The sequence below is a fragment of the Eretmochelys imbricata genome, chromosome 15, assembly GCF_965152235.1.
Source record: "Eretmochelys imbricata isolate rEreImb1 chromosome 15, rEreImb1.hap1, whole genome shotgun sequence".
NCBI classification, from domain to species: Eukaryota; Metazoa; Chordata; order Testudines; family Cheloniidae; genus Eretmochelys; species Eretmochelys imbricata.
Window position 1 is genome coordinate 26027826 of NC_135586.1, and position 18353 is coordinate 26046178.

Genomic DNA, 18353 nt, shown 5'->3' on the forward strand with positions numbered 1-18353 from the left:
TTTTACTGTATTTTCCTAATTTATATTTGCAATTTATCATTTCAAGATAGTGATTTAGGACAAGCAGGAAAGCCTAGCAGCAGTGCTTTCTACATTGCTGAGGAGGAGACAGGTCTGAGTTACAAATTAGTCTCACTCTTTTGACTCAAGTTGCTTAACAATGTCCTCTCTAGCCAAATAAGGAGTAGTATTAACTGGTTCTTAAGGGACTACGTGGTCTCCCTTAACCAAAAGAATAGTGGTTATAACATTGTGCTTTACAGGGAAATAGACTAGAAAGTCACTAACAACCTGAGAGTTTGCTCAAAAATGTGAGGCACCTCCCAACTTTGGGGAAAGATACAAAGTAAAATTAGACAAAAACAAGCATTTAACTTCATTCTGGTTTCCTCTTGTATTGTAAAAAAGATTGACTTGCCTCATTGTAATCCAAAGAAGAATCATTACAAAGTGCACAGATCGTTGCTAGTTCTACAAGGCCATCATACTGATGACATTTAACAAGTTTGTCATCTTTATGCCTGTCAAAATAAATAAACAAACAAACAAATAAATAAAACAAACAAACAAAAACAAAACATACATACAAGGACTGGAGTGAAAAGTTACTGAGCCATTTATCTATGCTCTTACATTTCACCCATTTCTTCCTTAGTTAATCCCTCAATATACCGAACGATAGAAAACGATGCAAATTCAGTGTTTAGTGAAGATTCTAAAGGTGAGGTTCTTTCTGAGCTATAAGACGTGGCACTACAGAATTTGTTTCAAAGAAACATTCTATCCCGCAAAATGCAAGGTAGAGCTAAAAAATGGGAGCACTGTACCTTTAAACTGGGCTTTAAATAAGGAATATGGATACAAATTTCTGGATTTTACTTTATGCTCCCCTCTTCAACAAGAACTTACGTTTTAGAGACATATTTCGCCATTTTATGTGAGCCCTTGTGGGAACTATGGCAGCAGATTTTTGTTGTTGTTGTTTCTTCCCTGTGTCACTCAGTTTTTAAGATACAATCTACATTTATGGTGCTAAATAAGATAGGAGCAAGGAATGGGTCTAAGAGTTCACAGCTTAAGACAAACAAGACCAAAGACAAGAACAGCTATGGATCAAAAGTTCAGATAAAAGAAGGTGTGGGAGTATTGATGAAAACAAGTGTTGGAAGGATTCCTGGAAGTACTGTTTTAGGGAAGAACTTCAAGGAGAAGAGAGGGTGCTAGATTTGAAGCTTAGGGGCAAAAAGAGTAAAAGTAAAAAAGGTGAGCGTTTGAAAAGGAGATAAGCAAGTGTGGGAAAAGAGGATGATTATTATTAACAGGTTTTATTATGGCTTTCGGAGTATCTAAACACCTCATATAGATTAATGGATTTACCTTTACAAGTATTATCCCCATTTTACAGCAAGAAAATAGAGGACCTGAGTTTTAAGTGATTTGTAGGAGGTAACATAGGAAATCTATAGCAGTGCTAGGAACAGAACACAGATTGGACTGTGACTCACTCTTGTCAGTTCTTTAGTCATAAGACTATTCTCTTTTCTCTCTCTAGTTTCCAGTAGAGAGAAAATTATTATTTGTTTTCCAGGAGTGACCCACTCCTGATTATGGACATTAGTACCCGCTTAAACAGTTTCATAGTGGTACATGACATTAATAAGATTACATTTTGCAAATGTTAATTCCATATATTAGAGCTACATCTCCTCTTTACTTTTCACACTTAGATATTCACATTAGAATGGTATTACTTATAGAGACTTATGTTATAGAACATTAGCATACCTCTGGTTAGCATGAAATAATCGAACCATTATGACAACTGCTGCTGGTACTTTTTTTTTTTTTTTAAAATAAGCCAGTGAATACGGTCTACCCCCTAAACAGAAGCTGTCCACCAGCATGGGTTCATTTTTCTGCTGTGTACTTCAGTTCAAAAACAGACTACTGCTACATAGTACAGATGCTCCTTGACTTACGCAATTGTTCCATTCCGGAACGCTTTGCGTAACTCAAATTTTGCGTAAGTCGGAAACGTATACCTGACCATTACGCGCAAACAAAAAAAACCCCAAAAAACAAAAAAACAACTTCTATTTCTAGCTTATAGAACTTTTCCCATAAGTGTGGATTTGCGTAAATCGGGTCTTCCGTAACCTGGGGAGCGTCTGTACAACGTATCTTGTAAACATACAGCAAATCGAGCTACATAGCAAGCTTTTTTCCAGTGTTATTTTGTAGTACTATAAATTATACAAATACTGGAACCTGTTGCTGTATACCGTATAAATAACCAGAAGTGCATATTTGAAAAACAGTAATCTTAAATAAATAAATAAATAAATAAATAAAGTAAAATATATTGAATCTAAATGTAAAGGGTCATTCCTTGTTAAATATTTTGTATATTAAGTTACAGCTACGGGCAAAGATATAAAAATATAGGGAATTTAGTATAGATACAACAAGAATGTGTGTTATTAATTACTTCAAATTCTCTCAGCCCTCTTAATTTTCATCTCACATTTTACCTGTCATAGGTTATGCTCTTTTCTAATGTCTTCATTTGGGTAGGATTTCTATTTTCTGAGGATAACTTGTTTGGATAACCTCTGGAACCTTATCATTTAACAGTACTGTTTTTTTCTTGCCTTACTCTTCCCTGTGTTTCTGAGACTCAGTCATGGTGTGCACAAGTAGCCTCTATGCAGAGTCTAGGGCACTTTAAATTCCTCACTTTTGACTTTAGGCTCTTAGATTAGTGAAGGAGATTTCAAAGAGAGAAATTTAAAGTTCAGAGTCAAAGTGACAGTTTTTGGCGTGATCACTCCCTCCAGGATAGTGAAGGTGTGCATAGGCCATATACACTGCTGCAGAGTAAAGCGTACAGAATAAGGTTTCTTCAGAAATGGTACGGGGCAAACAGAGACAAGAGGAGTATTACATTTTAATATTTCAGCTCCATAGCCAATTTCATTAGAAAAACTGGTTCTACTGTTCCAAGAGAAAACTTGTATGATGCTTTTGAATTCATCCTCTCAATGCATTTATTTTTATAAAGTTTTTCAGCTTTCAGAAAGCGCTAATGTGTTTCCTGAGTTAGAGAAACTTCATGAAGTACCAAGACTTTAGGTGCCTCCTTCCATCCACCTAAATGGAAAAAAATGGTTTCCTAGCCCTTAAAGCCACCACCCAAAAAACTATTTTTTAACTTACATAGGAATGATATTATTTTGATGTCCTGGAGAATTATTTGCTTTAAAAATATTTTAAATCCAAGGTGAAGTCAGTTATTGTTCCAAATGGTTATAAACCATACACCCCCACAAACAAGCAAACAAAAAACCCAGTGGACTGAATGACAAAATCCTCTCCAAGCAAAGATGAAGATTATCAATTTGCAGTAAGGACCTGCAGATTCAACTATCAGAATTTTTTTTTATGGCAAGGTGACATACTGTAGAACTATGAAATGCACAAGCACAGTATCCTACCTGAGCTTTCTCAAGGACTCCCACATTTTGTTTACTTGAATGATGACTATATATATTTTATTTTATTAGTAAGTCCTGACATCAGTCATCAATTTATGTTAACATTCCATATTCACTGACTGGTATTGGGTAAATGTAAATAGACATGTACCTGAAGATTCCTTATATAAAAAGGAAATTGCTACAAAGTCTTTCGGATGGCCCAAAATAACCTAAGTCTTATTTGCAATTAACTTTTAAACAAAAAATAAAATATACAGAATTAAGCATTCTAAATATTGAAAACTCTATTTACTGCTGTGAGGGTTATCACTACGGACACTGCTAAAACCTATTGACTTTTTGGAGCAACGTATGCCAAACCTCAAACGGTGAAGTATATATTTCACCTCGTTGCATAGGGAAATTTTGTAAAAAAATCCTCATCAATTAAAATATATCCAAAAAAGCATACCCCGTCCCCCCAAGAAGGAGTTATTTATCACAGCTCCTTTTTTCAACTTTTCTCTGCTGAAAGATATTTTCTCTCTGGGGTACGATCCTAGGATTCTCAGAATTGTAAGGATGAAAAACAAAAACAAAAATCTCCATCCTAGTAGCGTAACTTTAGGTTTATTAATATTTCCACTGGAGACAGTAAAGCTATTCACCTTTTCAAAAGAGTCAGTGATTTAGAGCAGTGTTTCTTAACCTTTTTGATAAGGTTACAGGGACAGGCTTGCTGTTTTCCTAAACTGTGTCAGGGAGATCTCAGGGACCAGAGCCAGTCCATGGACAAGTTGATGAGAAACACTGGTTCACAGCGTACAACTTTAGATAAAAACCAAAGCTACTGTAGATACAAAGTAAGGGACTAATCCTTAAGCACTGATCTACAAAGTTCAAAGGGTATTGCAGGTCCTGAGCATCTATTCAATTTTGGCTTGAAAAAAGGTGAATTCCAGAACAGAGTGCAACCCAAAGAGTCAATGAATTCTCAACTGTCCTCATAGGAGGCAATACTATTTGAGAGAGATTACAAGAATTTAAGATCTAGGTTTAAACAGGTGACTATAATTTCCATAAAGGAATGGGAATGTAGGTCCCATGCAGCATCATTGAAAGATACTTATTAAACTATGAAAATCTTTCAAAAAACCCTAAATCTAAAAAGCTTTCAACAAGATAAATCCCACAACCCTAATTCTTCATTTCTGGAAGATCAGTTGTCAAGTGAACAATGTCAAAAAAAAAAAAATGTATATTTTAAAGATGCTTCATTAGATTTAGGCTTTGCAGAGTTTAACTTCCTTTTAGGAAGTTCTATTCTAGGCTAAAACAGGTAGTCTCTAACCTCAAATTTATATACACAATGGTTGAGAAACTTTGATACATTAACAAATGTTATCAGATACTTCAATGTACTGAGCTGCCGATCAGTCTGTACATGTATAACCAATGGATAAATTGGCAGACATTTAACATGAATGAGGTACTTACACTTCTCCCATGGGAGCATATGTTGACCCTGTTACAGTAAATTCATTCAGGAAACAGGTATCTCCTTCTACTTTTTCCAGGATGAATATCTGTAAGAAAAAAAAGTGTTTTAAAATATTAAATTAGTATAATCAGGACACTAAAGTTAAATGGACTAAAATCAGTTTGAATTTGTCACATTATATATACACACACAAGTCAAAATTTAAGAAGGAGCAGTCAGTTCACAGAAAAGCTAAGAAACAGGCAAAAAGGATACCTATTTTAAAATTCATCCTTGACTACATAATTTTTATTTGCTCCAGATATTTAACCATGTGTGCATGTAACACTATTGTTATGCAAGTCAGGATTGTTAGTCCATCAACTGTGGTAACAGTGGAGCAAGTTGATCAAAAGGGCTAAAAGTGACTGGCTCAGCTTGAACTGCCTAACCTAGTCATATGCCCGGGGGGTAATTCTAATTCTAGCAGAAGATCTTTCTGGAGGTATGTTCCTAGGCTTCAGGAACGTAAATCCAGATACCAATTTTCTATGAATCTGTTAAAAGCACAGTAGTCCCAAGGCAAGAAAAACAAACAATTGAAAGTCCGGAATGGATTTATCTGTACAGACCATATCAGGTAAGACAGAATCACAAAGTACTTCAGAGCAGTAAAGTCTGCTTCTAGATATCAGAGACCAAGAGAATTTAGGTAATGTCTGACTCCAGGGAAGTGACCTTTTCCTATGAGCCTTTGAGTAAGAGTATTCCTATCTTTAGTTTTTTACTAAAGAAATTTGTTTTCAGTGTATTACTGTGTTGGAGGGCATTCAAATAGCTCAAGTACCCCTGCAACATACAATGGAGTATAATTTCTAAAATAGAGAATAAACTAGTATTTGAGGGATGCAGACACTCCCCCCCGACTCAGTCATCTTCATCCTTTAGTCCTCTGTTTCCACAACAGATGAGCCACAGGCAGAACCAAAATCAGACAAGGGGTCAAAAATCTAATGCCTGAAGTTCTGATATTCCAAAATGACAAATGCCTTTTGATAAACTACCCAGCTGACAGTGGTCATGGTGGGAATAGTATAGCAATGTGATTGTAATTGTTTATAGAATATATTACATAATTGGCACCATTATATGAACCAGTCACAACATTCCCACAAAGTCATGCTGTTACATATATGACAGAGAAACAGGACATTAACTTTTTAGATTAAAAACAGTAAAGCAGTCAGTCATGTTTCGGTAATGCCTCACTTTTACTTTAAGCCTCTAATCCCATGGGTAGAAAAAACTGAAGTCTTAATAACAAGAGAGTCAATAACTGCTCTTTATGATGGCTGAAAATTATACAAAATAGTTAAAATTCAGAAGGCAGACAGGTGGGTGAATTTAAAAGTCTCTCCAGAGAATATGAAACTGCATCAGACTGAAGAGACAGTAACTCTTGTCCTAAATCTTTGTCATACAAACCTTTAAATTCCTACAAACATGTACAGGCTACAATTCAGCAACAGCACACTATATAGAAGATATAAATCTCACATGGAATTACCATGTCAAAGGCTTCTTGAAAAGCTAAGCACAGTGCCTCCTTAAGTGAAGCCAGATGTAGCTGTACCACTTGTCTACATTAAAGTATGGCAAATGAGTTTCAGTTGCAAAATTTTAATGATTTGACTCTTCTGAAAACATGAATGAATCATGGTGCATAGGATCCAAAACACCAAGCCTTCTAAATATAAGAAAGGACCAATGTTGCATTCCAAAAAAACCTTTATAAATGAATTTGAAAGTATCTGGATGTTCTTAAGAACAAGGAAGCGCTCTGCTTTTTGGCACCTGAGTGATGAAATGATCCCTATGAAGGCTTGGGCAGTTATGCAATACCACTGCAAGTAACCTCCTGCAGAATACTAATGAGCAGCTGCTTTGTCTCTCTTAGGTCGGAACACTACAACACTTAACTCTGTGTAGGACTAGCAATCTGGTTAAAAAGGAAAGAAGAAAAACCTGCCATTAATCAAGTGAGAATAAATAAAGAGAATAATGTTTAAGAGTTTCTGGGTTTTTGGGGGGTTGGGGGGGCTTCCCCAAATCTTTAATAGCACATTTATACATTTAAAATTCTGGTCTGGTACAGTAATTTTGAACAGTATTTGAGGTCATGTAACATAGCCAGCACAGTAGCTCTAATATCTGATAATCACTTAACTACCCTTCAAGAAAAGAAATCTTCATCTGAATCAGAAATGTATCAACTTGGAAAATACTGTTTCCAGAAAATTCTGTTCAGAATTCCAAGTGGCAGGGCTGCACGAAAGATTGGAAACGGAACATGCAGCACAATAGTACGCAGTTATGGTATACTACTTTAATCAACATTAGAAACTATTTTTTGAAGAACAAAATCAGTCAGTTGCTTTACTCTCCTATGTCTAATATCAAAAGTGACACTGGCAATTGAGTCAGTGCATGATTATTTTCATATCTGAAGGCATCTCAGATCTGAATTCTGGTCTACCAAATTAATCTTACAATACAGCATACCTGAATATTTCAAATCTCTGCATTATTGCAAGTATAAAGCTAGAGAAGATGGGATAAACAGAGGGAAGTACACCCTTTCAGAGGATCTGATGCTATATGGTGGTGAAAACTCCTGTCCCCACCTAAGCCCCATCTATTACACAACAGCTTCCACCTTTGGAGTTGCAATGGGGTGAATTATGGACCCCATTTTTGCTAGTGCAGACAACCTCAATGAGGAAGAGCTGATGAATTACAGAATTGAGGTGAAAGTTAGAAAGGGGGGTGAAGGGGACAGTTTAATAGGACATGGAAGTTGCTGTAATTTGGTCATACTCCCACTGATGGTGCCTCTTTCCTTTTTTCACTTCTTTGACTATCTGCTAGAGTGGACATTTGAGAGTCAGTACAGGGTTGGGAGCAATGATGCCCAGTATGAAGTAAATCAAAAGGAACAACAGCGTACAGTCAAAGACAGTAAAATAATATTGAACACTTCATAGTCTGTAGCGTTCTCTCACTCTATGAAGGTCTCCAAGTGCCTACCTTCATAAAGCAAGATATCTATTCACTTTCCTTCTGATATACCTGTTCTATACTTCTGGACCTGTGGACAGATAGTCCTAAGGAAAATGGCCCTGTTTTTAAAACTGTGTGGCATAAGACAGTTAAGAAAGGTATTTGCAAATGAAAAACGTTCCATCAAGTGCGGGTACAGCTATTTTTGGCCATAACTAAATACAGAAAAGATGAAAATCTTAAATATTATGTGGTGGAACGCTGAACTGAAAGTGGAATAGTACTGTAGCAAATAAAATAAGATTTTGACGGCATCTAAGCAAAGCTGATCACATTGTTTCATATAGGAATAGAATTTAGACAATGTTTAATAAGAGAACCGGGGCGGGGGGGAGGAAATGCAGACTAAATTAATCAATCCACCATACCCTGCAAACTGACATCTGGTTGGTTGTGAGAGTACCGGTCTTATCAGAACAAATAACAGATGTGCAACCCAGCGTTTCAACAGATGGCAGACTTCTAACAATAGCATTCTTCTTGGCCATTCTGCGGGTTCCTAGGGCCAAGCATGTGGTAATAACAGCAGGCAGACCCTCAGGGATAGCAGCAACAGCAAGAGCAACAGCAATTTTAAAGTAGTAGATAGCGCCGCGAATCCAGGAGCCACCATGAACTGGATCATTGAAGTGACCTATGTTGATTATCCAGACAGCAATGCAAATGAGTGAGATGACTTTGGACAGCTGCTCTCCAAACTCATCCAGTTTCTGTTGGAGTGGTGTTCTCTCTTGTTCAGTAGCTACCATCTCATCACGAATTTTGCCAATTTCAGTGTTCACTCCTGTTGCTACAACCACTCCCATAGCTTTACCAGCAGCAATGTTTGTACCCTAAATTGGGATCGAAAAAAGAAGGGAAAAAAGATTCATAAGTCGTTCTGTGACAACATTGAAGTAGGCCTGTTACATACCAGATTCACAGATAACCTTTTCTGCTAAGACATTAAGTTCTATTTGAAAGTTTGTTCTCTGATTTTGGCTAATTTAAGATGCAATGCTCACGTGGTTCACATATTTCACTGTTATCAGTTCTTCAGAAGTTATTTTGGATTCTATTTTGACAGCCATTCTTTGCGAGGTCAGTAAGGTGGTATACATTAGTCCTTAGAGGGGCACGAGTACCCTTACCAATATTTATGTTCCTTATTACCCTGTGGAAGATCCAAACAAAACAAAAGGGGAAGCTAACTATGTAAGTAATAGTAACACAGTATGAAGTAAAATGGATAAACTGAAGAATTTTTACTCTTTTAGTTATAGAAATCAGTCATTTCATGTAACAATTTTTCCAGTAAGTAGGATTTTTAAAAAAGTTACTGATTTTCATTTAAGCTTGAAACTAAAAGTAAACCCAAAGTACTGTGTAGTCAATGAGCTTTCCATTAATAACAATTTGATGTTTTTTAGCTAAAAACAGACAAGCCAAAACAGTCTCTGTGGGGGGAAAAAGGAAAAATGAGGAGAGGAATGCGTGTGAGACCTGTATATATATATTATCCTATCAGTTTGAAAAACACCTGCTTTTCTAATTTTTAAACTGTTCACTGCTTGATTCCAGACAAGTTGCTAGTAAAATTAAGCTAGATTCCCCAATGCTTTCACTGCTACCTGCTCTGAGTACAAGATAGATAGCCACCTACAAAAAGCCTACTACAAACATTAATTGCTATCACTATCATGTAAATGTAAGATCTAGTTCATGCAGTACAGTATTGGAAATACAGAGTGAAAATGTTATGAAGAGTTAATGTCAGCAATGTCACCTTTATCAAGAGATCATCAGTAAATCGAATGTGCTCTTAGCACCAGAGTGGCTTCCTTACTGTTTCGTAAGTTAGGAAAGAAGATTAAAACAGCAGGTAGGAAGTGAGTGAAAAAATTCTTTGCACAAAAACTTTGACGTGTTACATGAAACTTCAATAAGTCCTAAAACCTTAAGTAGGCAAGACTAAAACATGTTGCCACCCTTAACCATGTTAGCATTTTAAAACTACTTAAGATTTGTGAATCAAAATCTACTTCTATGTCCAGACTAGCCATTTATACCTACAATATCTATTTTTCTATATTTCATAAGAACCACCTTACTAAGTCCAGACTGCTTGGAGTTTGTTTCAGCTACATTTCTCTTTAAGTTTAACATTCCCCAATAAATCCAGATATGCAGACTTTCCTTAAAGGATGGGCCAGTGGAGATCTCTTAATATTGACTCATAACATGCAGCATGACAAAATTTTTCTAAGACCTATGTCCAAATTCAGTCCTTGGGTAAGCAACAACTCCACTCAAGTCAATGGGCTTACAGCCATGGTAGCTTTCACCCTTAAACTGCAAGGAAAGAATTTCATATTTTGCTAACTATGAGCCCACTTCTGCCACCTGGTACACACACTGAATATTCCTGGGCTCAAATGGGTGCCCTCATAAATATATTCAGTGAGAGTAAGAATGGCAGAATCAGACCTTGAAAAGCAAAGTTTACCAATAACCTAATAATCATTCATTTACTATTTAATACTTAAGCATCCTAAAGCATTCAAATTTTTTTTTCAGTCTGTATGAAGCAATGAAATGGCGCATAGACTAAAATTAAGCTTCTAGTTCTCACTGAATATTCAGACACAATATACAAATTAGGGAAGCTCAATTCAAATCATTCCTCTTTATGAAATATTGCTAGTTCTTAAGATTCTGCACCAAAGTAGAAGTTACATTTCTCGAGTTTATTTGGATTGAGAAACCCTTTCCTTAAGGATTCATTTTAATAAAGCAGACAGGATTTCCTCTGGGTTTCTAATCAATCTGATGAGCTTGCTGCAGCCAGCAGTTTATGTTTGGTAGAGTACAGCAAGGTAGCATGTACATATTATTTATAGTGTTCTTTAACCTACATAACTCTTGAAGTTCTAAGACTTAAAAAGCTCCACAAATGTTCATTTAGTAAGTTCTATATTGCTGTAAATCACTAACTGTCATAACTTTAAAAAATATTACTTACAGAGAAAAGCATGTTCTTCTTGTCTTGGTTCACAGCACGAGGATCAGGAACAGGATCAGTATGCTTAATGACAGATACAGATTCACCTAAATAAAGGTTATAGTGTTAATGGGAATTTTTATGTATAATTTTAACTTTACTTGTAAACTGATCTAATAGGAAATACAATTTTAAGGAGTGTAAATTTATACCGTATTTATATTGTGTCATGGCACTTGCATATACTTTTCTTATAGCATTTCAATAAAGTTTTAATGGTTTCCATAGCCATACTTCATGTTTCTTTTAAAGTAGATTTAGTCCTTTTTAATAAAGTCTTAGATTTCAAAGGGAAATATTACAATTCATAGAAAAGCTGAAAGGACTTCCAAATATATACAGGTGTTCCATGTATACTAGAACTGGAAGTATATACCACTGCTTTTAGGATCAGACATGCAAGTGATAGTAATGTCAACTGTAGATCCCATCTTGCATTAAGTCATTCCTAGGGCACCAGATATTAATGCACACCTTGGCTAACACCGTGAACAAAGGGGGGGGGGGTGTTTGCTATATGGCATTTCCTGTACAGTAGAATTGTATTTACTTCTGCTGCCTCTACGCTTTTAAAAAGTGATTAGTGACCATCATGTTATTGTTTACAGAATTAGATCTTATCACTGCTTTGTCATTGGACATGAGTCTACCATACTCATTGATGTCTGACAATTGGTAGCAGGTTGCATAACATTCGCTCCCTTAGTTGGAAAAATTAAAAATCAGAGATAGTTTTCTCAAAGCAAAAATACAAATGCTGAAATATGAATATACTGACTTCTATCTACATGTTCACCTAGCAATGGAAAGGTTCCTGTTCTGTAAGCAACAGATGTTAGTGGGATTGTGCCACACTAAAATCAATGGGAGGAAAGCAGTTGATCAAAGGTTTGAAGAACAGAACAAAATAACCTAATCATTGCAGAAATTAAGAGTTTGCCTCCTTAAAATTTAAAAATCATAAGATCCTTATGCTCTCTTGCTCTTAAGCTTTGATAATCAAGTGGTTTGAGTCACTTTTCTTATTACTAAATTAAGTTTAAGAAAACTTTATCAAGGAGATTTAAAATGTGAATTTCAGGTTTCTGTTTGTGGTCCATTATTGGATTATCCTGATATTAACATTTGGTCACTGACAATCAAGAGGCACAGATTTCAGTGTCCTCTATAAAAAGATTCAAAGATATTTCCTGATAATTTGGAGGGCACCAATGACATCAGCTTACTCAACAGCAAGCATTGGATGTGATGTAGTTTTCTTATGCGATGTATGGACAAGACTTGGGATCTTACTCAGAATTGCATAATAATTCTTCCTATGTTATGCAGGACTGTAGCAAGGAATCTTTGGGTCTCACTTATCCTTGTATCTATTCTAAGTTCGTGCTGAATCATGTAATTTATTATTTTACATGTTTTTGGAAAATTCTTAGATCAGCTTATGCTACTAAAACAGATTTGCAGTCTTAGTGTTCTCTCAATTTAAACATTGTAATAGTGTGTTTGCTGAAAACTGAACAAGAAGCATAATTTTCAAATAAGATGTAAACATAGGGTAGAAGCCAGTAATGAAGTAATCTCCCATATTATAGATTGGGTGTGAGAGAGAGAGAGAGCTGGGGTTGGCTGCTACATATCTCACACATACACACACACGTACGTAAGCAGCAAGGATATGCATTTGTTTCTATCTCTAGGACAGTTCAAAAGATAGAGCTGGTTATATTTTCCTTTTGATCTTATTTTTTAAACTTTGTTTTAGAAGTGAAAAGATTTTATACTCAAGTGAGTTCAAGGTTTTCCTTCAGGGGAGCATCCATTTTTAAGATTATAAAACATTCAGACCCCATGCCTGATGTGGGTTTTACACAACAAATACTACCAGAAAAGATTTTTCAGATGGAATCTGGAAATATTGATAAGAAATTAATTCCATTCGAAGGTAGGAGTCCACACAGGATACTGTTAGATTAAGGTCCATTCTCTTTCCTTCAATTCCTCTTCCTAGTCTCCTAGCCCTAAAGGTTCTGTAAGTTCAGTAAAGAATGCACTTTTCTGCTGGTTCTCTTAACAAGAGCAGTTCAGTCTAATCTGACCTTATTCTTGCCTATGTAAAATTTCAAAGAAAAGATCTAAGACACCAACTAGAAAAGGGCATATAAATCTACTGTATTATTCATTACCATCTTTGAAAGGTACATTTTGATCTCCTGCCCAGAAATTCTAGATGGTAAACTAAACTTAGGTACTGAACAGTTTCCTCATGATGAAAGGTTTGTAGTTACATTTAGCATCTTATTTCTAAGATAAATCCTCTACTTATGAAAAGAGCAACAGTTGGTCTCTTTATAAATAAATTCATTTGTTTTTTCCTTAAATCAAAAGTATACACTGAATTTGGACACTGCAAAAGTGATTCAACTAAGATCTACTAACTGAAATTTCTTGCCTGCTGTTCTGATATAAAATTCTGTAAAATTAAGAATAATTCCCTGTAAGGCATCAGGAAACTAACTGGACTGATGAATATAATCAAAAGCCAGACAGATAGAATACTGTATACTTCAGTGACATGAGAATTCACATTAAAAAAGCATACATAACGCAAGCTATTCATATTTTTGGAATAAGTACCTCTAGATTTTAAGTAACATTTAGAGTTTAAGTGAGGCTCTTTAGCTCCCTGCTTTCTCTTAAAATAAACAGATCATTTTAAGTATTGACACTATTAACATTTTGTTTTTAAAAAAAGCTTTCATTTTCTTTCTATATTTATCTTGGGTGGAATATGATAATTAGGGAGAATGAGTTTTCAGAAAACAAGTCATCCAAATTTCAGAGGCCAGTTTAGCATTACAGTAACTTTGTGTTACGCCATATTTCAGACTGGCTAATGTCAATATTTTCAAATTTCTGTATGAAGTTTTATTAGTTGCCTTCAAATTTGAGAAACTGATCAAATAAAATATGTTAGAGATAAGTGGAAGGGCCAATTTATATTCCAGGATGTACCCTTCTCCCCTCCCCCTTAATGGTGTTACAAATCAAAACTATCAGGCTGCCCAATGCTATTCATTATAGCCCAGGACTTTGTCCTTGAGCATAAAGAGCCTATCATCTTTGTTGGGAGTGAGGAGGAAAAGGAACAGCCTAGAGAAAAACATTACAGCCTCAGAGGATGATAGCCACTTCAGAGGCCTAGATAATGAAGCGATGAATATTGAGGAAGGATTAAGAGGGACATTAGGTTTACAACATGGTAAAACTGAAATCCAAAATAAAAACAATGACCGACTATTAATTTGTCTGATCATTAACTGCTATTGAGAGAAGACAACCCAATCAATCATTTTACACATCCTTGAATGGACTATGGACAAGTGGAGCTCATGTCCAGATGTCTAGGCATCTGCCAGAAACACCCTAGCCTCCTTTTCCCCCCTCTATCCACTTAATACTTTTAAATGAATCCACAAAAGCTATAGATTAGAATTTGTATGTTTTCAAGTACTTTAAAGCAGTTTTAAGGGTGCGTAAGAGCGCAGAACGCAATCAGTACTTTCGTGGGGGAGGAGGGAAGGTTTGGATGAGTACAGTGTCCTTAGTTAGACAGTATGTTCTTGAAATCTACACATGGCTGAATGCACTTCTTTGCAAGGTCAATCTCTCTCATAAAAGCCACATGTTGCTGCTGCATTTAGTGAGTTACCTGTGATTTAAAGGTGTTAACTCTGGTTTATCACAAGCCTCAGGTGGTAGAGTGTAATATCTGGATTCCAGGGCCATATTAATAGCAGATTATAGCCTACTATATAAGGTTTGTTCAGTGCACATTTTCAATATGAAAAAACATCTTTACAAGCCACTGTTTGGACTGAGTATCAAAGCAAGTTTTGAAAGAGTTAGTTTACGTAGCTTTCAGCACTTCCAAGCTTACCACTTTCCCTTTCAGTTACAAGGCTGACAGCTGGGACAATGAGGAGGAGCTTCTCACTTTGTGTGAATCCTGAAGAAACACACTACAGTACCACTGAATTAAGACACTCCCCTTCATCTCCCTGACCAGGGTGAAATTTCTTAGTCTGGCTGCTCTGCTAAATTAGAAACCCAGAAAAGAAAACACCACAGTAGTCCGAAATTCACCCAGACAGGAAAAATTCATTTTATTGAAACATAGGGTCTCTTGAAGACAACTTAAGCAAGAGGTTCTACTAAGCCCCAGTTTCTGCTTCTCGTTGTCCTAGGTCAATCTGGCTAATAAAGTCTTAAAAAGTTAATCTATATGTAAAACTCCCCCTACCTCAAACAAAGGGTTTTGACCACAGTGTAGCCATAAAAGGAGAGGTGTAAACAAGTGATAGGATCTTCAGAACTCAGGGTGTTTGATCACATTTTTCTGAATTTTTGCATGTTTGCTTGCTATCATAAGTTCAATAAGACAATTTTGTTAAACCATGCACAAGACAGGCCCCTGAAGTCAAATATAAATTCAAATTTCCTTTTATAAAAGAGGAAAACTGATGTTTGGCAGAGACTCAATATTTAAGAGTACTACAGTGTCACATGTTGCATAATGTACTTCATTTAATATGAGCTTCCTTATCTTTTAAAAAAATTGTTACTTATATCTGGGTAATACACAGAAAATGCTTGATCACTCGGTCTGCACGAACTCCATAAATGGCAAACAATTGCTAGTGAGACAAGGTGGATGAGGGAATATCTTTTATTGGACCAACTACTGTTGGACAGAGACAAAAGCTTTTGAGCTTACACACGGAGCTTTTCTTCAGGTCTGGGAAACCCTTGCATAAAGTATCACTGCTAAATACAAGGTTTGAACAGATTGTTTAGCATAAGTAATTAACAGACCTCAAGGAAACATTCAAGGTGAAGTGACCTATTAACACTCCTCCAGAGGAAAGGGGGGGGGCAGGGTGTTAACAGGTTACAGATTGGATTTATGGCTTATTACAACAGTGTGTCTGTTCAGTTCATGACTTTTACTGTCTAGTAAAGTTATGAATTTAAGATCCCAGGTTTGTCTTTTGAAAGCATTTTGCAGGTTTCCTTTGAGGATAGGTCAGATACAGTGATTGCTTTGTGAGAAATGTTCACCCACAGGTGATAGGGTGTTTTTGTCTTTTATTGTTTTCCTGTGTGAGTTCATTTGAGAATAGAATAATTGTCTGGTTTCATCCACCTAACTGCTACTGGGGCATTTAGTGCACTGGATAAAGTACATCACACGTTGTGATAAGTATGTGTAGGACCCATAGATCTTGAAAGCTGTGTTATGTGTTGCGGGGTGTTGATCATTGTAGCAGTGGAGGTATATCCGCAGATTTTGCATCTGCACAAAGCAATTGCTAGTATAACCCAGTACTTCATATTTTTATAGATAATTGGCCACAAATCAATAGCCCTAATTATGGTACCCTCTCTGATGTAGTTTCATTTTACATAAATGCATCTGTCAGCAATCCCAATAAAACTTCAGAAACCCCATAAAGAAGAAAACTCGTTAATCTCCCACAAATTGAGCCTATATAATCTAGTATTTAGTAGTATATGTTCATCATTGCAATATGAGATTGCAAGATCATATTGTTCAACAGGATCATTAGCCATTGTGATACAGTCACCAAGCAAACCACATTACTTAAGCGACTTGGGCCTAGTTTCCAGTGGACTTTTCAAAGAGACAGTGAATCAAAACCAATTCCAAACATATATGTACATAACTCAAAAATGATACAGCCTACCTGTCAGAATTGATTGGTCTACCCTTAGAGTTGTAGATTTGATAGAAGTAATTCTTATATCAGCAGGAACCTTGTCACCAACTATGGATTCAAAACAAAAGTTAGAAAATTTAGTTATTCAGTGATGATTTATACGCAATCACACTATATCATTAACTTTTTAGATGTTTGCTGGGTAACTGCTGAGTAAGTGTTCAGTTAATGATACTATCAGCATTTCCTATAGCGTTTGTAAGTTGCAATATTCTTTACAAAAGTGTTATAAAATTCACTTTGAGCTGCTAAAATAATTCAGACCTGTATAAGCACTAATAAATAAGTCTGTCTGGTACAAGTTTACAAGTCTCTGAAAAACAGAAATGAAAACATTTTATGTTTCCATGAAGTCACTTCTCAGAACACCTTGAGGTAACATGGACAGAGCATGGCCTACTAGAAGCTGAATGAGTTCTAGAAGCAACTGGAGAATATACATTTCAAATCTTTTCCATGTATCAAAAAATCCACAAACTACTGTGGTTTCCAGGCACCGATATTGGCTACTGGCTTTGAATTTCCCCTCTCTAGAAATTCTTTTACGCAATATCCTGTTTGGCACAAAAAAAATAGCTAAAGTTAGTCCTCAGCTATCCAAAGATGGGAAAAATACAGAGAATTTTCAAAGTTAACTTCAAATATTTTCCTTCAATACAAAGGCTGCAGTACCCACTTGTTAGGGACCAACTGTGAATGTAATGCACTTCTAGAAATGTGCTAGCCATTGCGAAGTTCTAATGCTATATTCTAAACCAGTGGTTCCCAAACTTTAACAGCCTGCGAACCCCTTTTACTAAATTGTGAAATCTTGTGAACCCCCTCCTAAAAAATTAGTATTTCCAGGGATTTAAGTTTAAATTTCCTCTGCACTCTATGGGGTTCCTGCTGCTGGACCCCGCTGACCGCCCCTGTCAACTGAGCTTGGGCTGCAGGTCCCGCTGACCACCAGGGTTTGGACTGCCAGCCCCAACTGCCCGGCCCTGCTCTTCCTGGGGTTGGGGCTGCCAGCCCCACGCGGAGGGCTGGGGTTGGGGCTGCCAGATCCCCCACTGACAGGGGCAGGGCTCGGGCTGCCAGCCCCAACTGCCCAGCCCCACTCTCCCTGGGGCTCAGGCTGCCGGCCCTGCGTGGAGGGCTGGGGTTCAGGTTCGGGCAGCCGGCTCCCCCAGTGATGGGGGCAGGGCTCGGGCTGCCAGCCCAAACTGTCCGGCCCCACTCTCCCTGGTGCTCGGGCTGCCGGCTCCCCCACACACGGGGGCAGGGCTCAGGCTGCCAGCCCCAACCGCCGCACCCCACTCTCCCTGGGGCTCGGGCTGTTTGCCCTGCAACTGGGTCCCACCTGCTGCCTCCAATGCTTGGGGTCCTCTGGCTGCCATTAGTGAAATTTTTCTGGCAAACCCCCTGTAACATTCTATGAACCCCAGTTTGGGAACCAC

The 18353-nt window shown here is 37.0% G+C and overlaps 1 protein-coding gene across 1 annotated transcript in view; it reads right to left on the reverse strand.

Moving 5' to 3' along the window:
- The window catches only part of ATP2A2 (ATPase sarcoplasmic/endoplasmic reticulum Ca2+ transporting 2), a 69962-nt gene that overhangs the window by 11519 nt on the left and 40090 nt on the right, over positions 1–18353 (reverse strand). The window contains exons 6-10 of the mRNA XM_077835433.1: positions 16882–16962; positions 11078–11163; positions 8445–8909; positions 4974–5062; positions 419–521 (exon numbers count right to left, since the gene is read on the reverse strand). Of these exons, the coding sequence (XP_077691559.1) occupies positions 419–521; positions 4974–5062; positions 8445–8909; positions 11078–11163; positions 16882–16962 (824 nt within the window). The remainder of the gene's footprint in view (positions 1–418; positions 522–4973; positions 5063–8444; positions 8910–11077; positions 11164–16881; positions 16963–18353) is intronic.